The 18,904-nt window shown below is 44.3% G+C and overlaps 1 protein-coding gene across 3 annotated transcripts; it reads left to right on the top strand.

Moving 5' to 3' along the window:
* Positions 1-3,085: 3,085 nt before the first annotated feature.
* On the top strand, positions 3,086-17,456 carry FAM241A (family with sequence similarity 241 member A). 3 transcript variants are annotated; one of them, XM_080591330.1, is made up of 4 exons: positions 3,951-9,564; positions 10,692-10,762; positions 11,361-11,442; positions 13,636-17,456. In XM_080591330.1, the coding sequence occupies exons 2-4, from the start codon at positions 10,758-10,760 to the stop codon at positions 13,879-13,881; spliced, it is 333 nt and encodes a 110-aa protein (XP_080447456.1). In that variant the 5' UTR covers positions 3,951-9,564; positions 10,692-10,757; the 3' UTR covers positions 13,882-17,456. The 3 variants fall into 3 exon arrangements, with proteins under 3 accessions (XP_080447454.1, XP_080447456.1, XP_080447455.1); XM_080591329.1 differs by lacking the exon at positions 3,951-9,564 and having other exon boundaries at positions 9,571-10,762; XM_080591328.1 differs by lacking the exons at positions 3,951-9,564; positions 10,692-10,762; positions 11,361-11,442 and adding an exon at positions 3,086-3,323.
* The last annotated feature ends 1,448 nt before the right edge of the window (positions 17,457-18,904 follow it).

The raw sequence follows: 18,904 nt of genomic DNA, 5'->3' as shown, positions 1-18,904 counted from the left end.
GAGCAACATGACTGAAGTAAGCAAAATTAAGGTCATTTAGTTATGGTTACCCAGTTACTCAGTAACCCTGTGGGTACGCAAAATGGAGCCTTGATTTTGCTTAGATCAGTAGGGTTAGTGGAGGTAAGTATGGTTCATGCAAGCACACTGGGCAGAAAATCAGGCTCATCATCAAGGATGCTAAATGAACCTAAGTTAACAGAATTAAATAAAAAAGGGAAAATTTAGATTTGATACCAAGAGAGGAGACATTTGTTAGATTTTTTTTTTATACTGTGAAATAATATTCAAGGGAAATGGCAGAATTCACTTGGGACATAAAAAAAAAATTAGACTGCTGAATGCATTTGCAAAGATACCGCAGAAAACCACCCTCCAGCACCTGGGAATGCTCCAGGTGACCTTTTGTAATAGATCTTCTCCATTACTGCTTTGTTTTTCCCTTTCTGAGCCCCCATATATGAGCCCATATGTGTTTTGCTTTGGCCCTCAGATGAGATTGCATGATATATATCAACTATCGGAGAATAGGGATTGCTAATGGGGGCTGATCTTCAATGTCATTTTGTCATTACACGCGGAAGAAAAAGGAACCAAATTAATTGTTTCATTTCATTTTTATTCAGTATACTCTAATACATTTTCATGTTTTGAATTACAATTTCTCCCAGTTCACTTAGTAGCCAGTATTGGAAGAGGCATTTCTTGTATTTCTTAATTTGCTTGAAGGATCTAGGGAAATTACAGATTTTAACAGCTTTACTTCAAAAATCCATGTAAGAGCTACAATGACCACCATAAGCTGCACGGTCATACTGGACAAATTGTCTGAGAGTTTAGAGAATTTACTTATATTAACATCTGGAATATAAAGTAGATAAAACCCATCAGAGAGTTTGAAATGTTTCATTCATCAGTAAATCCATTATGCTGTACTAAACCACATTGACCCCTTCGCAGTTATGACAAAAGTTTCCATTACCAGAGGTTTAAAGAACCTCTGTTTTTTCCAAGCCTTTTAGTATTTAGATGAACTCTGGAGTATGGAAAGATTCAGGATTAAACTGTGCACTCAGCTATCTGAGTGAATCTCACACTGAAGTCAGTTTGATCTGTTAGATGCATATAAAGAGAAAAAATAGTCTTTTTCTTTCAGGAGTCCTTAACCACATACTTATTAGGGGAAGCTAGCTGAGTTGTTGCTGGAAAGAAATGTCAGGTTGCAGGCAGGTAAGAGCTCAGCATATCCCCCAGTCCTTTCCGAGGCCCCTTCCTGGGGTTATTTTCTGTTAAAAATAACCCCAAAGGCCCAGCTGGGTCTGGAGCAGATGCAGGCACACACGAGTTGTGTAGCTGTTGAATGAGCTAGCGCATGAGGCCCAGTTTGAGGCTGGCTTTAGGTGTTCGTGCTAGCTTTATGCCAGCTGAGACAGATGACACACAGTACGTGCTCTGCCATAAGATCTGTGCCAAATTTTGACCTGTTTGAAGCAGCAAGGTATCTCACGTCTGTATTACACAGCTGTGGCCTTTCAATCTGGTATTAAGAGGCCTAAAACTGGTTCTCAGTGGCCTTTGATCCCTCCACTGAAATACTGCCCTCGCTCCCAGCGCAGTGCCTGGGCTCAGGCAGCCCCAAATCCCCTGTCACTGGAACCCAGCAGAAAACTCTCCTGAGGTATCACTGCAGTGGCTGCTGCTCTTGCCCAAGCACCTACTGTTGGATACAGTTAGAGAGCACACACCAGGCTAGAGGGAGTTTTAGTCTGATTTGCTCCAGCTGTTCCCACATTTTGTGGTGCAGAGCGGTGTTTCCTACAGGCTGCTGTGACCGGCCTGTCCCAGCTCTCAGCAAAGCCACAGCATTGTCTTCCTCCTACAGCAAGCACCCATTTTTCCAGAAACCCCATTAATTACAGACTCTGTCATGAGGTTCTGACTCGCCTTACTGACCCCAAATGACAAAGACTCATTCAAGAGGATCTCTCTTTTTCCCTTAAGAGATACGTTGTCTGTTTGACATGCAGAGTAAGGCATTCTTTTCCGGAATCTACCCTTTATAAGAGCCAGAGAACATAACGTGCTCGTGGCATTGCCTTTTCTAAGACTACTTACTATGAAGGGGAACAGGTTTATTTGAGGTTATTAAAGTTGCGCAGGCCGTAACAGTGTCTGCATCCAAAGAAATCCCCATGAGGGCTTCAAAGGCCCTGTTCTTCCCTGGGCACTGGAGCCTCTGCCCCCAGAGGTGCATGGGGAGCACCCACGTGCTGAGCATCGCAAAGAGGCCACTAAAGGCCAATAGTCGTGGTCAGGAACAGCGTGGCTTTTGTGAAATACAGTTAGCTTTGCTTCGCTGCAGAAGTTACGGGAGACTTTTCTTCTGCTGAGGTCAACATGAAGCCAGGAGAGCTTTGGAGGGATGAGGAGGGAACCATAGCACGAAGCCAGCCAGCAGTTAGAGCACTCGTGGCACACTGCTCGCCGGACCCTGCGAGGCAGCAGGGATCGGAGGCTGTGCAGCAAAGAACAGCTGTGGCTTCAGCTTCTTCTAAACGCACACTTCACCATGCACAAACCTGCAAAGGTTTGTGGTGGCCAGAGGCCACCAGCCCAACCCAGGGCACTGGCAATTGGCTCGCTGTGCGTACAGGCCCACGTCTGTAAAAAACACGCTTGGCGGTGGCCTGAAGGTGTGACTACACCACAACAGGCTGAGCGGTTCTCTGTGGTGGTTTTGGGTTGACCACAGCTGCCGCTGTTCGTTGCCCAATAGCAACGGCAGGAAAAGCAAAAAGCAGGTGGGATTCTTCACAAGCAGCAGCAGGCTCCACACCCCAGGGCCGGAAAGCCACACAACATTCGGATGAACGCCCGATTTCCACAGAATCACAGGTCGCGTTAGCACCTCAGCTAACTGCCTGCCTGTGGAAACCCAGCGGGGCCGGGCTGGGGGGCGGGAATCCCGCTTGTCTCAGGCGGGACGGGGCCAGGACCGGGGCTGGGACTGGGGCAGGGACCGGGATTAGGTCGGGGTTGGGACCGCGGCCACACAACTCCTTCCCGTGGGGAGCCCAGGCCCGGCCCCGGCCCCGCCCCGCGGCGAGGAGGAGCCGGGAGCGGGCGGCTCCGCTCGGCGCTGCGGGAGGAAGCGCCTTTCTCCTCCTCCTCCTCCTCCTCCTCCTCCTCCTGCTGCTGCTGCTGTTCGGCCACCGCCGCCCCGAGGAGCCATGGGCTCGGCGGCCGAGCTGCTGCCGCCGCCCGGGGAGTGCGAGCGGGAGGCGGCGGAGCCCGCCCGGCACCGGCGGTGCCCAGCGGAGCAGGTCGGTGGTGGCGGGGCGGGGGCTGCGGGGGGCTGCGGGGGGCTGCGGGGGGCTAGGACTGACACCCACACCCCGACACCCACCCCCCGGCAGACGGCCACCCCCCGACACACCCACCCTGCACCGGAGCCACCGCTGGGCTCGCTCTGGGGGGGGCCCGTCCCCGTGCCTGGAGCCCCTGCTGCCCCCTAGAGCAGGGCTCTGCCCCTGGCTCGAAATCACTGTTCTTAACGCACCTTTATTGACGTTTGTGTTTTCTTTTTTAACTTATATTTTTAATAACTTAATTGTAACGAGCTGCTCTAACCCCCTTGGGAATAGCCAAGGAAGAGAAATGCGTTATCGCAGGTAATTACACCGGAGCAAGCAGAGCTGCTGGAGTACGTCCTGAACTAACTTTCAGACAGATTTCTTTAATTTGATAGTTACTTCTGTTGAAAGTCTGTATAGGCTAGCCCTGTCTGCATTGAACCAGAAATGAGCCTTTCCACGGCTAGAAATAGCTTAGCGTTTGAAAGCGTCTAGCGGCACTGACGGCCAGAAGCACGCCACTTCTGATGGACACAACAAGAGGTTTTTCTCGGTGGCCATTCACGTAAGCCTGTGCGCCTTTCTGGTCCCTTCCCCTGGCAAAGGTGGGCAGAGCAGGAGGGCACCTGGACATGGGGTTGGGCAGGGCATGCTGAGAGGTGTAGCAGTGCCAGCCCTTGAGCGGGATGCTGTGGGGGGTGAGTCGGAAACGCTGACCGGCTCTGGTGCTGTCTCCTGTCACCAGAGCCACCGTCAGGTTGGTCTCGGCTGTCACTGCTCCAGGCCTTGGCCCCTCATGAAGCAGGGGAGTCTCCAGGTACATTGGTGCGGCTGCAGGAGCAGTGTAGCAGGAGGCCATTCAGGCTGGAGAACCGCTTGCCCTGCTGCTAAAAGCGTTTTGAAATGAACTTGGCGAAGGCACCGCTCGAGCGGCCAACCTTCCCGTAAGTTGAGGCATCGCGTTTGGATAGCCAGGCAGAGATTTTAAATAGGCTGTGAGAAAAAGGGAGGAAATGCTTTCCATTTACTGGAAATGTGCCGCTGTTGTTAGTGTGTGTGATGGTGGGTTTTTTCTGCATACTGGGGTGCCAGCACTGGGACAAATAATAAACTTGATTTAGAAATTAGGAATATCAATTGCCTTCACTTAAAAATATATGATGAACTATATGAAAACATATATAACCATGGAAATATACTATATAATAGTAAAAGTAATCATAACTTGTAAATATGAGTGTTTTGTTTTTATATCTATATGGGGAAGGAGAATCTGGAGCTAGCAGTAGCAAGATCTGTTGCAAACCTGGGCTTCAAGAAAAGCAGAAAAAGCAGAAAGGCCAAGGTTCTCTTGAAGTAAAGAAATAGACGAGAGCAAATCTTTTGGCCTTTTACGAGGGGTTTTTTTAAGTGGTGACCTGGGGCTGGTACCCTGGGGGTTATTTTATTTTTTCCCCATTTCCTCCCAAATGAACTCACTTTGTGTAAGACCCTACCTACTGGTATAATTCTAAAATAATACCTTCCTGATTAGCAGGACATAAATAATACTATATACACTTTTTTTTTTTTTTTTAATGAGAATAGCCTCTAGGAAATCTATTTATGAAATGCCAAACCCTCTGGCTTTAATATTGTATTGAAGCTTATTACAGTAAGGACAGCAAGAACGTGCCTAATGAAGTTAGTGAGAGGTACATTTTTAAAAGACTAAAAGGGTGTGTTACTAAATGTCGTACCTGGCCTATGAAATTCATTACTGCAATAGGCTGTAGAGTTACCTGCTTCAGCAATTAGATTAAAAGCTGAACCAGATGATAATGTGATTAATATTCTTCGTAGGTTTGCATGCAAAGATGAGAATGATTAAACTTTGAAGCGCTGCGGAACCAGGGTTGTTTTCTTCCACCGTTCTTTTATTACGCTGCTGGTGTGACAATACTGTAAATGTTATCGGGGTAAGCCACGAAATGGGAGTAGAAAGGTGAAATACACGGTGGTGTGCGATAACAAAAGGTGAGGCAAAAGTCCCACGTTACGGTAGGACGTGAGGTAGCGTTAGCAGCAGTCACAGTGCCTGAAGTGTTTATAGGGGCTTGGAAGCCAACCTGTGTTGGCTTTCAGTGCAGGTAAATTCTCGGGCTTTAAAAGCAGGGTGAATCAGGGTGGCTGACTTGCTATGACTCTGTGAACTGTCAGCTGTAACTGATGCTGGTAAAGGCAGGGCTCAGGAGACTTCCAGGGGCAAGCATGAAATCTTTGCTCAGCTCACACCAGACCAGTTTTGTTTTCAGAAGTCGTCTGTCATCAAACTGTTTTGCAGGAGAAAGAAATTCCATAAATATATATATATATACTTTTTTTTTTTCTCATAGATAAACCTGTACTGAGAATGTTCTGTCTAGGCTGTAATGGGTTTACCCTCTTATAATCTGTTTAAGTTGAGGGCAATGGCAAAATTCCAGGTTTGCTTCACTGAAGCTAAGATTTCCACCTTGAGCTGGTTGAAGATAAACAGAATCCCAAGTGTTGTCAGACAGCTAAGCAAAACCATCCTCCGAGATGGTATCTAAATGTGGAGCTAATATGCGATGTGTGTATTCACACGTAGGTAAATTAGCTTACGGTCACCCTTTTATTAACCTGTGTTTCTGACTTTTTGGGTTGCTTTATTATTTTGAACAGCATTTTATCTCTGTAAATGGAGTATTTTACCGTTTAATAGATGGATTCAGCTTTAGAAGAACTATTATAAAAAAAAAAATTGGTGTTGCCCATCGAGAATTATGTTGAATATGTATGGATATTTTAGCTGAAGGTTTTCAAGTCCTGAACTTTTTGCGTAAGTTTCCAGTGTACTGTATCACTAGTATTTCTCCAGGATGGAGAGAATCAGCTGAGACAAAATTAGAGGGTGCTTTCAACAGCATCATGGTCTCTCTCATAGAAACGTTTCATTGTCCTGTAGCACACTGACTGCACCACAGATCTATACTATATTGCCTGGAACTACTTAGTTTCAGTCACAAGTCAGCACGTGGCAACTGTGGTGCCAAAGGCTAGAAATTTACTTCTAATTTATTCTGCACCAAGATGAAAAAGCTGAAAATTGAAGGCTTTTCCTGCTTGCCCTTGTTGGGATTTGTTTCCAAACTGAAAATAGCAATACCTGGCAGGAAGGGCTTATTCAAAAATTTGTTCTGGATCTCCTAGAGACTTTAACTCCGTTGCAGAGGTTCATAACTACACAGTAATAGCTTTCTAAAAATCATTATTGGGTTTTCTGAGCGTTGGTAGTGTTTTAAGAGAAAACAAGCCTTCAGATGTACTTGTAGCACCTGCACTAGGTAGCATAGCATGCTCTGCTTTAATAATATGAAGATCCTACTTTGTTAAAAACAAAAGTGTTCTGGAGAAAGAAGCAAACTGAAACGTCTCCTCCCTAGGAGGAAATACTAACCGTTGCTGCATTTCACAAGCCAGAGGATTAATACCAGGCTGGCCGTACAGCTGACTGCAACCTTCTGCTGGCTCAAGCAGACCGCTTTGAGCGGGGAAACCTTGATAAAACAAAATCCTGTGGACATTGTTGCTAGGTGCAAGGCGAAGATGGTTGGAAATGACTTTTGGTCCGGTCCCTGAGAGAAATCAGGGCATGGCTGGGATGGGGTCACGGGGACCCCACAGCAGGAGGAGTGCCTTCTGCAGCCGAGGGAAGGGCACGGGCGGGCGGCAGCGTCCCATGCCGGGGGAGGCACCCTCTCCTCTGACCTCCCGTACACGTGTTCGGGTGCACCACTCTCACGTTTGCTGCCGAAATAGTGGGGGAGCTAATACGTCGCTCTTGCTTCTCTTATGTTGTTGCTTGTTTCTATAGAAACATCTTGTTTCTACTTCGTAAATGGTGTCTAGGTTCTTGCTGTGAAACAAACATTAACCTAGTCTTCATTCTGCAAGTTTTCATTGAAACTCCCTGTTACAGGATGGTACTGTTATTGATAGCTGTTGTAAAGTAGCTCTAGTATTAAGATTTCCTCTGTGTTTGTTGCATTCCCCCCTCCCTCCACCCTAGGAACAAATCGAACTTAGTTTTTCCACTGCCTTGTTTTTCATTTGGAAGTGATTTATGACCTTTTTTTCCCCCCTCATTTTCTAATCTATTAATATTTTAATATTTACATATCAGATTAAAGTTAACCTGGAGAAATGAGCCTGGGTTGATGTTCTCCAGACAGTTTAAATGAAGTGTGTTTTCTTAATAGTCTGCTGGCTGAGTGTCAAGATGTTTTTACCACTTAGCTACAAGGTCACACGCTAAACATTAGTTACGTGCGAGTGAATATCACACAGGGATGCAGTTTGCTTCCCACTACAATGGAAGAGGAAGGAAGGAAAAAAAGAAACTTTCCAGTAAAGTTATTTGCCATTCTTGGGCAAATTTCACTTTTAAAAAGCCTGTCCGTGGCAATACACTGGGCAGTCAGCTGCCTGAATATAAGGAAAATCGGGTATTTCATTCCTCCTCGACTTACGCGGCTGGCAACCGTCAGACATCAGCAGCTGTGTGCCACGGTTGCACTGCACAGAAGCTGGTCTCTTATTTTGGAGAGAAAGGGAGCTTGTGGTTTCTTCTGGCATAGCCTCTGTCATCTGCTTGCTTGCTTCTCATATGTTTGAGTAAGATTGAGCTCAAAGTATTTTCAGTTTTAGTTTGCGATCTCTGAAAGGAGATGACTTTGTGAAGATGCCTTTTCCGTGCTTTAGTGTCTAAATTTCAAAACTACAGGAGTATTTTTCAGGAGGTACGCATGTTGCCAAAGCCATGTCTTAGTGGCTTTTTTGACATTGAAGTACGTGCGGGCTTCAGCTGTCAGACACACCACCTGTTCCCTGCGGTAAAAATAGACACGAGTGGAGGAAAATAGATCGTGAGAACTTAAATACTGCAGAAGAAACTCTTTGTGTTTAAAAAAAGTGCAGGTGTATATATGATAGCGAATTTCTTGATTACAAATTTTTAATGTTTCATTTAGATGTTGTTAAACACATTTGTTACTAAATTCCAAAGGGGGTTCTTTCCTATCTAACATGGAAATAATTGTCTTAAACATGCCATCTCTTTTATAACAGTAAATGTGACCGGTTTTGATCTGAGGTGTGTTAGAAATGGTTTGGAGACAGTGCTGCTTTTGTGTTTGAGGTGAACTCAATGGACACCTTTTTCCTACTTCCCTCTCTTTTTCTTCTTCCCCACCAGCCCAACAGCATTTTTCCAAACTGTACAAGCTATTTCACAACCATTTACATCCACAGCACCTGGAGGGCAATTATGTGCCCGGTCCATTAGGCTTCTTTCCCTTCCATTGTAGGAGCTCACATTTGTGTAATGCGCTTTTGGGCAGCTGATGCAAACAACGAGGAGCTGATAGAGTTGAACTCGGCCTGGTGGTGTTGCTTAGTCGAGTGCAGGTGGGAATTTTTCAAGGTGTCCGAGCCACAGAAGGCTCTTAGGACTTCTTTAGTTCATTAATCATGAGAAATAGGAAGAAGGATGTTATTTGGTTTGTTTTGAATGTTGTACCTTCAGAGTAGTTGAATTTAAAAAAACAAAACAAAACTGATTCTTCAGGTGGAATAGATTCCTTACGTTCATCCACTCCATCCTGCTACAGGACAGAGGCTGCTCAGCTTCGTCTATTTATTTGACTCAGGTCAGTTATTCGGGATTTTTTTTACATATGTGCGCGCCCCACACAAAACAATCCAGGTATGTTGGGCAGGTGCATGTCCCCTCCAGACCTGTTCCTGACCTGCATCCTCCGAGGGCTCAGGAAGCAGTGAAATACAGTCTGCAAGTCATCAGTGGTAGGCGCTGAGTGCTCCCAGCAGTTTGAGGAAAAAAGACCTTGAACTGAGCATGTTACACGTAAGAGGTGCCTTAAAGGATTGTGAAAAGTTCAGTGCTAAATTTATCCTTCTCTCCTAGTGAATGCAGGTGAAGCCTTTCGAAGGTGGTTTCTTTGGGGAGGGTTATGTTCTTACAGGACCTCGTGTTCCTCTGCATGAGGTCAGCTCAGGAAAGGCGCTGATGCCAGACTGATAGCGAACGGCCCCTGCTCGTCTTCTGGAAAACGCAGACGTCCCGTGGGCTTTCCTGAACTTCGGTAGCTTGGATTTGAGTGAACGTAGTGGAAGCCTGCCGTACGCTAAGGTAGTGGTCAGCATACGTATAATTTTGTGGGTTATGTTGATGACAAACGTGACTGGTAAAGCCACCGCCAGATGTTCACTGGATTCAGTAGGCTGAGCTGACTTAACCTTTTCAGCTGCTTTAAAGCTAGGCCAGAAAAACGTCCTGTTACATGGGAGGGTTTGTCAGCAGTGCTCGAGGGAATGGGGAGCACACGCTGCGCTGGGGGCTGGCAGAGCTCGTGCTCAGCATCTGCTCTGCGGGCTCTTCAGAGGCTTTTATTCTGAAAAAAATGAAAAGGTCCTTTTCTGGCATCCTGCCTCAGGGAGGGGTTCATCAGGTTCTCCTCAGAGCATCTAAAGCCCCGAGCCATTTGGCTTTAGCATCTGGGTAAAATTTGGTTACAGCATTCCTGTAGTAAGGTTTGTCAGGTTTGGATCTCCAAGTCCTGCCTTTTTGCCAGTAAATCGCGAGAGGCAGTCAACAACAGCTTTACAGCTGAAAATACCTCATTTTGAGCACGGAGGTTTACTTTATAACACCAAAAATCTGAAGCGACAACAGAAAGCGGATCGTTGCAGATAGTGCCGCGGGCTCGTGACCAGCACTTCCCCTTTCGTTCCACGTGAGAACTCTGTGTTTAATTGTAAATAACTTCAAGTCAAAGTAGAACCCAAGCACTAAATATTTGAAAAGGAGAAAACAGAATTATCACAGTATTCATTTGAAGGCGTTTAAGGAATATAAAATGGAAAGGAAACTGAGGCAGTGAAGCCATATGCAGCGGCTGTACCGTTGTATAAAGAAATACACTAACGGAATTAGCTTAAGGGCGTTGATGGTCCCATTAAGCCTAAAATAGCATCACTTAGGTTTAAAATTTATTTAAATTACAGTAAACAGTAATTCATTACAGCAATTGGATAAGAAACATTAGGTTAGGAAACAAATTCAATCGGCATTTCTAATAGTTTGCTTTTAGCTCCATTCAAGCAGTAGAGTGCCATTCTGTTTTATCCTTCAGGAATAATCCTTTGTATTTAGTGAGGAGGGGAGAGACGTTGGGAAGACAGTGCTGCTGTTCTCTGTCAGCAGGTATTTTGGGTGTGCATCCATTTGTATCTCTGGTTGCGCTTCTGTTCCCACAGCCCCTCCGAAATTCTTCATTGCTCCTGTATTTCAAACGGTGAGGAAAGGCAAGCGGATCACTGACGATGAGGTAGATCTCTTACCTTACCTCCTGCAGTTTGGCAAATAAAGTCTGGTGGTGCCCCCACTTGTTAGCTACCAGGGGAAGAGCTGCTGTAAAGCCTTGAATGCTTGCTTTCTCTGTAGCTGTTGCAGGTAAAGAAATTCCCTCTGCTCCCTCTTTATAAGCAAAAAAATCCTTAAAAAATGAAGTTAGGAAACCAAGTCTGGGTTGTTGGTTTTTAAAACAGCGACATTGAAACAGAAACTTTTTTTGCTTTTTAATGGGAAAGCTTTGTGTTGTTTTGTTGGAGAGGGATCTGCTCAGTACATCTCTCTTCCTACGTTTTTCTTTTGTGGCAATGTCTTTCTAGCCGCAGGCTGATTCAGCAAGACTGAGTCCAGCGGGAGTTGAGACAACAGGGAGCTGTGTACCTACTGAAGGCAGGCGCCATCTACAAATGTTTGGAAAAGTACTTTAGGAAAAAAGGAGACATTTGGTTCTGAGGATGTGGTCAGAGATACGGGCACACCTGTATAACTGTACGCGGTTTTACTGTCTTACTGAAAACTAATGAGAGAAGAACTAGCTGCAGTGTTAAAAGCTTTTCTGATGCTTTTTCTTGTAGCAATTTGGAGTATTGTGACATTACTGATGCTTGCCCGGATGGTCTTCTTTTAGTTCCACCTCTGAAGAAACCTACGTGTCTAGTACGTAAAATGAATATGCAGTAATGAAGAAAAATATGCCATCTGTGTTTTACAGTGGATCATCTGTTTTCAGTTGCACTTGTTTTTTTGCTGAGTTGCCTGAAGCAAGACATACTCAGCATGGATCAGCTGTAGTAGGCTTTGAAATTTTGCAAATTCCCATGATCCTTCTGAAAGTTTTTGTAAGCTATGTAAAATATTTGGAAAAATGGCTTGACACTTGTTTTGTACCTCAGCACGTCCTTTTCAGTCTCCTTGCCTAGAAACATGCTTCGTGTAATTGCTCTAGGGGTTCACGAATCCACCCTGGTTTGAGAAGGAAAGGTTGTCCAGGTGAAGCGGAGCTGGAGCTCCCCCCACTCGCTCTGGGCGAGGCTTCTAGCACGGTAGGAGTGCTGTCACTAATCCAGAGCCACAGAAGGGATTTGCTTATTAATTTGTTTTTCCTCTCCTGGTTGCAGTGGCTGCTAGCTTGACGCCTAAGCTGCTTCTCGGGCACATGTAGTGGTTTCTCTGCGTGCATGAGATGTTTCTCTCAGGTGTGGTCTCTGTACCGCTTGACGAGAGCTGTTCTCTGCTCTCCTTTGCCGTCCCAGAGGATGGATGTTTCCTTCCCAACACATCCATTCTCTTTTCCCTAGTTGTTGCCATCAATTCACCACTTAGGCTAATAGTACGGCGTTTCTGCTCTGTCTCCCTGAGCTCTTTGAGGAGAGGAATGAGAGCTGCTATGAAAATGCCTCATTCCTAGGGCAGCAAGCACCCTGCCACTCAGAGCCTGCTCCTGCAAGCCTGGGCTTACTTACCAAAGAGGCTCTACCTTTCCTGGAGAGACTGATGTTGAAACGCTGGAATTAAAGAGAAATTAATAGCTGCTTGAATTATTAGCACTATTAAAGGCAAAATGCTGAAAAATGGAGGTTTCATATCCACTGAGGTGGGGAAAAAATGACCTGTGCTTGAGAAGCAGGCTGAAAAGAGGAAAGGTGGGTGGCTGTCCGTGTGTAATGTCAAGCGCTGCGATTCTCCAAGGTTAGACTCTTCTGTAGAAACGCACAGAAATTGCATACGACACTCCTTGCTGTTCAGGCTTCCTGCACCCCTCCCTTTCTGGGATTCAGTGCCAAAGCTTAAACCAAAATCTTTATGAATATGCAAATAAAAAACTACCCAGGCGCACACAGCTGAGGGACTGCAGGGTTTTGTTTTGGTTTGTTTGTTTGTTTGTTTGTTTGTTTCCCAGTAGCATTTGTGGTGGTTTGCCCAACCTTCAATTGGTCAGAGGGTTACACATTATGGCCTGAAGTTTGGCTTAGAAAAAAAAGGCACTGGTTTGTTTGCTGCGGGAATGGGAATTCACTTTATGTCTTGCTGTCTAACAGAGAGCCCGGTGCTGCTGTGGGGTAGGGTTTCTGTTTCTTACCAAGACTGTGCCGTGTAACCAGGGACGCAGAGTGTCTTTCATCCTTGGAGATGTAATTGAAGATGCACATGTGCTTTGAATCCAGGAGTGGACTAATTGCACGTAGGGTTTACAGGCAATTTGTTGGACTTATTGATCAGCTGACTGAAATATTGATGAGTAGCTGCTATTTGTGTTTTCATTGCTGCCTAATGGAAGGATTAACAAACTCATGTTCATCATCTTGAAAGTGTGCTCACCCCGTCATACCCAAACACAGGGCGGTAAGGTTTTGTGCAAAGCATCTCTGGACGTTGGGGAATTACAGAGGGGATTTCAAGCTCTCTAATCTAGTTACAATACACATGTTGAAACAGTGCCTTTGACGTATGGTTTTTGCTGTGAACCGTGCTATCTTCATCTAAAGATGTTCTGCCGTGCTGTGAATTTGCCCCATCATTTTTCATTTTGGGAATGCTGCAGAGCTTTCTCTCTCTCTGCTGTGTTTCCTGGTACCACCACTTCGGTCTGTCTTCCCACGCCCGCCTTGCACTCTTTTCTCTGCCCTGTTTTACGTGTCCCGAGTTCAGACCAGGCAGTCTCATCCTTCACGCTGTACCCAAGTCACAAGCTGCAAAGCCTTTTCAGCTTCTCGATCTAAGAAGTAAATTATAGTGTGTATATCCTATGTTTATGCATTAAAATATAAACTGCTGAGCCTTGCTCACATGAATCATCGTAATACGAACTGATTGTGCAATACATTCCTTAATTTTGTCTTCTATCCGCAGGTCCAACAAGAACAAAGAAACCACACCGCAGAACCCATAGTAGATGATTATAAAAAGATGGGGACTCTCTTCGGCGAACTAAACAAAAGCCTTATCAGAATAGGCTTCACAAGGATGTATTTTGGAGAACGGATAGTAGAACCCGTAATTATTATGTTCTTCTGGGTCATGCTCTGGTTCGTTGGCTTACAGGCTCTTGGACTAGTTGCTGTTCTGTGCCTTGTCATTATTTATGTACAACAATAAGGTTTTGCAGATGCCTGTTGGATTATGTATTTAAACACTGTCACTATCTCGGTGGATTTGTATGTTTAAGTAAATGGGTGGCACATCAAAAGTTGCAAAGCTTTGAATTGTATTTTGCTGAACTTCTGAGGTTTGGGATGAGGGGAACTAAAATTATCAATTCAAAGCAAAGTCAGTAGTTCTACTACAGCTTTGAAGGGCAAAAAGTGAGCCGTTCTTCATCTAATGGTGTCCAGAGTAATGTACCCTTTTCTACGCCCTTGGGGCCTTAGTCCCAGGACTGGCCTTTTATCCCCCACCCTGCAGTGCTCTTGTTTTGCATAGCGAAAACTTCCTGTCTGGTTTGAAGAGGGCAGTGGACGTGAGCGTCCTGCTTCATTGCCGGGAGGGCTGTGTGCTGTTTGTTCTCTGAATCTGCATAATTTGCTAGTTTGTTGCTGAAAAAGTAGATACACACGAGGGAGGCTTGCTAAGAAACCTCCAATGACAAACGCTCAGAAGATGGACACAGCTTCCTGACATGAAAGCACCTCTGCTTCAGTACAGTTTATACCAAGTTTTCCTCCAGGAAGCAAGCTATGCCAGAAAAATGCTTTTATACTAATGCTGGTGACTTCACGCGAGACTTCAGCTGTTGTTTAGGGCTAGGGAATAATCATAATCCCATTTAGCCAAATGGTCTAATGCAGCTCTGCCTTGGTTTTGGAAATGTGCTCAGCTCCTGCTGCTTTTTTTTTTTTTTAATCTTGCTCTTCCCCTCACACCTCCTTCTGAAGACAAGTATTTGGCTAATTCATGGACTTTGCAGGTAGTTATAACTGCAGTGTTGGGAATTTGCCATTCCAGACAGCGATGCTAGAATATTGTCTGCTTCCTCTGGGGTCCTGCGCGACGTGTCTGAACAACTAGCCAGGGAATCAACAGGCGCTGTTAACGCTTCCCTCATCTGCTGCACTGTGCTCCCAACACGAGAGAGAAGATTTGTGTGCATAAAGAAATCAGGCTTGTTTCCTCATGCAGGACAAGAATGTAGTTGAAATCAAGTGGTCGTTTTATTTAGCAGTCTTAATTGATTTATTTCCAAAATAGTCAATAAAATGCGTATCTGTAAAATGCGTATCTGTAGGTGGGTGTCATGGGCAACGCAAATATGAGAATAGGATATATATATATATTGAATATATATATATATATTCAAAAGTAGGTGCAAAATTCTCCCTGGCTCCCTAGGAGCCACGCCAAGGATGTATTGGGTATTTCAGAGTGAGTTGAATGTGCTCATTTAAAGGAAAATAGTAAAATGAGACAGAATCATTACTAAATAGGCTACAAGTTTAACATCTGTTGTACATTGCTTCTAGTTGTTGTACATTGCTTTTTGACTTAATTACAAAGTTGACTTCATCTATGGCAGAATGAAATTATACATTATTTAGTGATATAATATCAGCTGTGAAATTTACAGAAAACTACTTAAGCTTTTGCAGTGTTTTGTTTTGATTTTTTTTCCCCCCTAAACGTTTTTATATTAGCAGTGATCAACAACAGATAGTTTTTAGTTCAAAATGCTAAGTCTTTTCCAAAGACTTTTGAAGTTAAGGGTAGCTCCCTTATGGTCCCAGCCCTGCAACTGGATTCACAAGGCAGATTTTATGCCAGTATGGATCGTGTTGGTTGCTGGGCTCAACTTCCAGGGCCTTTGGCCCCAGTCCTTACAGACTTTCCTGTTGGTGTACTGACTGCTATTTAGTGCTCTGAACTTTACAGCACTTGGCTCCTTTGAAGTCTTTACGTGCCTGAATGCCACCTGTAGAAATGTCTCAGCTGGGCTACTGAGTAGCTGTGTTGCGAGGAGTCGTGTCTCCTGTCTGGATCTGATGACCTTGACTGTGGATCGGGAGGCTCTGGTGAACTGGTGTGACTGCATGGCTGTGGGAAGAGGCCTGGGGCTTGCTTGGATGGCACCTGGTTAAACAGTCACGCTGATGGCAGGGAAGTGTTTGGCAGCAGAAGGTGCTCCTAGATGCAGGGGGTTGTTATTTGCAGCTGCAAGTCCAAAAGCAAACAGCAAGTCAGCAAGTACACACTGAACTCAGCGGCAGGAAGCTCTGTACTCAAGTGCCTATGGGTAAACTCTGGTTTTTGTTTCAAATCCTTTAGAAAGCAGAACATCTGTTTATACCTTTGCATATTTGTATAGCTACAACAGTGGTTTTATGTGTATTCTTCTCCTGTATAAGGGCTATTCTACAAAAGCATCTTGTCATTTAAAATAAAATCCTTCCTTTCTTCCCATAGTCAAATTACTGTTCAGAGAAGCTCATCCAATTCCTTTTGTCTTGTGGGAAAGCGTCAATGTGATACCCTCGTTGCAGTAGCACTTGTGTGAAGACGCTATATTGTGACACGGCACGTAGTATTTTCTTGAAGCGGTGACTTTGCTCTGTACGTAAGGAATGGGGAGCAATGAACCAAGGGTGTGAGTGTCGAGCTGAGGAAATTGTTTATATGCATGTAACCTTCTATTACGTTCATCACTGTGGCTGGTTTGCTCATGGAGTCATTTCAGTTATTCTTTTCATGTTCATGTCTCTATACCTGTGCTGTACGGAAAGGTAGCTTTTGGACTAAAGTTGTGTACAGTGAATACTTGACATTGTTTCTCTTGTGGGTGATAATGTTGTCTTTCATAGAAGTTTTTAAACTTTTTAAAACCCAAAAGAATAGTTCTCTTAATGGAGTTAGATTGACTGAAAATGAAGAAAACAAGCCTTGCATGGAAGATACCCCTCACCTTCCATTGTCTGCCTTTTTGGTTTCATACATTCCATTGTATATAAGAACTTGCATAGTCTTTTTTTACTATTATTATTTTTAAAGCTATTGCTATGCTATCTCCCTGCCAGGGAAAGAGACATAAGGAATAAAGGGGACTGAGATACAGTCAGACGCAATGCAGTGAAGTGGTGCTTATATGGATTATAAGAAATCTGATTGTAAACCTGTGCCAAAAGTGAGGAGGAAATGGGTGAACAGTGCTTGCATTGTGTTCTTCCTTCCATCCAAATGTAGCTGAAGGCAGTGTGAGCACCAGGCATTCCAAGAATGTCCCTAGCTAAAAAGCAGAAGGTTCATTTAAAAAAAAAAAAGTCACTTTTGTCTGTTTATATTGGTATATATGATTATCGGAACTGAAAGTACCTGGATGCACCTGGGCGTAGGGACTGTATGAAGGAATTTTGTCCCCTAAATCTGCATTAAACAACAAATGATATAATTTCTGTTGGTCAGTGTAACATATGAAAAGCTTTTTATATAACCTCTGTTTTTTAAAGGATGGACTCTTTGGTACTGTTTCACACCTGCCAAATGCATAAATGTCTGAACTACTGTGTACAGAGAAGAAACTGCACGAAGGAGAATCTTGGAGGACCCTGTTTGCACTGAAAAATCATCCCATTGAAACTGTCATCTAAAAAGCAAAACTCAAGTTTCTTAAAAGCTCTGTACTAAATGAATCCTATGGAAAGCACTTTGTTATTCTTTGTAATAAAAAGTCTTGTCAACAATGAGAACCGAATTCTTTGTGATTCTTTGTTCAAGGCTGACTCCTTTCCAATCTCATGGTAGGCCCAGATGAAGCAGGGCAGCATTCAAATACATGCTGAAATAGTTCACTTGCAGCTGCTGGAGAAAGAGCTGCAGGACAAGAGCTGAATAAACTATCGTGTCTCTATGGGTGAGTGTACAGCAAGTTATGCTGGAAAGCAAAAATAGAACTAGATGTTAACAAATAACGGCAACGTTGTGGTGCAAAGTAGTTCTTATTTCCTGGCATATCTCTTAATTTTGCACCCAGTGCAGCCCTTGGAGGAACCAAATGTGGTCAGCGGTGTAAAAAGTAGTGACAATTGCTGTGCCACAAGAAAGTTTGGGAGTTTTCAATTATTTTTTAAATACTTAAACAACAACATATGGTCCAAAAGAAATCCGCTTTTAACTTCATTCTTTTTTTCTTCTTTTTCTGCAGCTCAGAAGGATGCTTGTTCTGCCAAGTCCGACAGGCACTTAACTGTGTTTGTGTTGCTCAAGATGCACAGCGAGTTAAGTACTAGAGGTTTTCTAAAAGTAGCAAAGTTTAATTTTAGTCCTTCAAACTCATATTAGCGGTCATGCATAATGTAAGTTAGACTCGTTGCTGGAATAAAATCAGGCCTTCAGCTTTTTTATTTCCAAAGAATTATCTTGGCCAGCCCTATTATTGGGCGTACGCAACTTCACCAACCTGGCTTTGACTGGCTGCCGAATGTGCTGTCTGTCTACGTGCTGTAGAAGTGGCAGAGAGGGGATTTCAGTATTCTGTTTGATTCTTTTCATCCTGAGCTTTAGGCTGGGCCTTGGGAGCTTATTTCTGAGCCTCTCCACCCTGCCAGAACTGGCACTTTCATCCCCTTTCTACTTTTCTTATTTCACTCTGTAGTAGGGTTATTCACAAGAACAGCCCCTCTGTGTGCCAAGGGTTTGGGCTTTTTTCCATTACTCAGTCTCCTTCAAAGTTACCTAGACAGTAATTTTATTTTCAGTTGGATATTTTGTTTGTTTTACCAGGCACCTGCTTAACAGGAAATTGAAGAAAGGATTTTAAAAATATGCATGCCTCAGGTAATCTTTTTTTCTTTTTTTCTTTTTCCGAGCTGTGCTTATCTGTCATTTTAGACAATGGTTTCCAAACTCTGGCTTGCTGTTGCCAGAGGTTCAAAGGAGTGTTGCAAATTCACAGGGCAAAGAGCTGTTGGCACATCGACTCGTGGAATTTGAGAACAGACGGGTCAAGCAGCATGTAGGGATGTTTCAAGCTGGCACAGGCAGGGAGAATGCAAACTTCCCTTAACACCTGCCAGCAGCTCAGTTTCTTCTTTCTTCAGATAGTGCTCCCAATTGCATACACAATTATCAATATTCCGTCTGCACTTGCTGTGAAGAAACTGAGCTTTCATCGGCTCTGCTTTACACAAAGAACCAA

Source organism: Anser brachyrhynchus (genome assembly GCF_964034855.1).
Source record: "Anser brachyrhynchus genome assembly, chromosome: 4".
In the NCBI taxonomy this organism is placed as follows: Eukaryota; Metazoa; Chordata; class Aves; order Anseriformes; family Anatidae; genus Anser; species Anser brachyrhynchus.
Note: the sequence above shows the minus strand (reverse complement) of the source record. Positions and strands in the feature narration are given on the sequence as shown.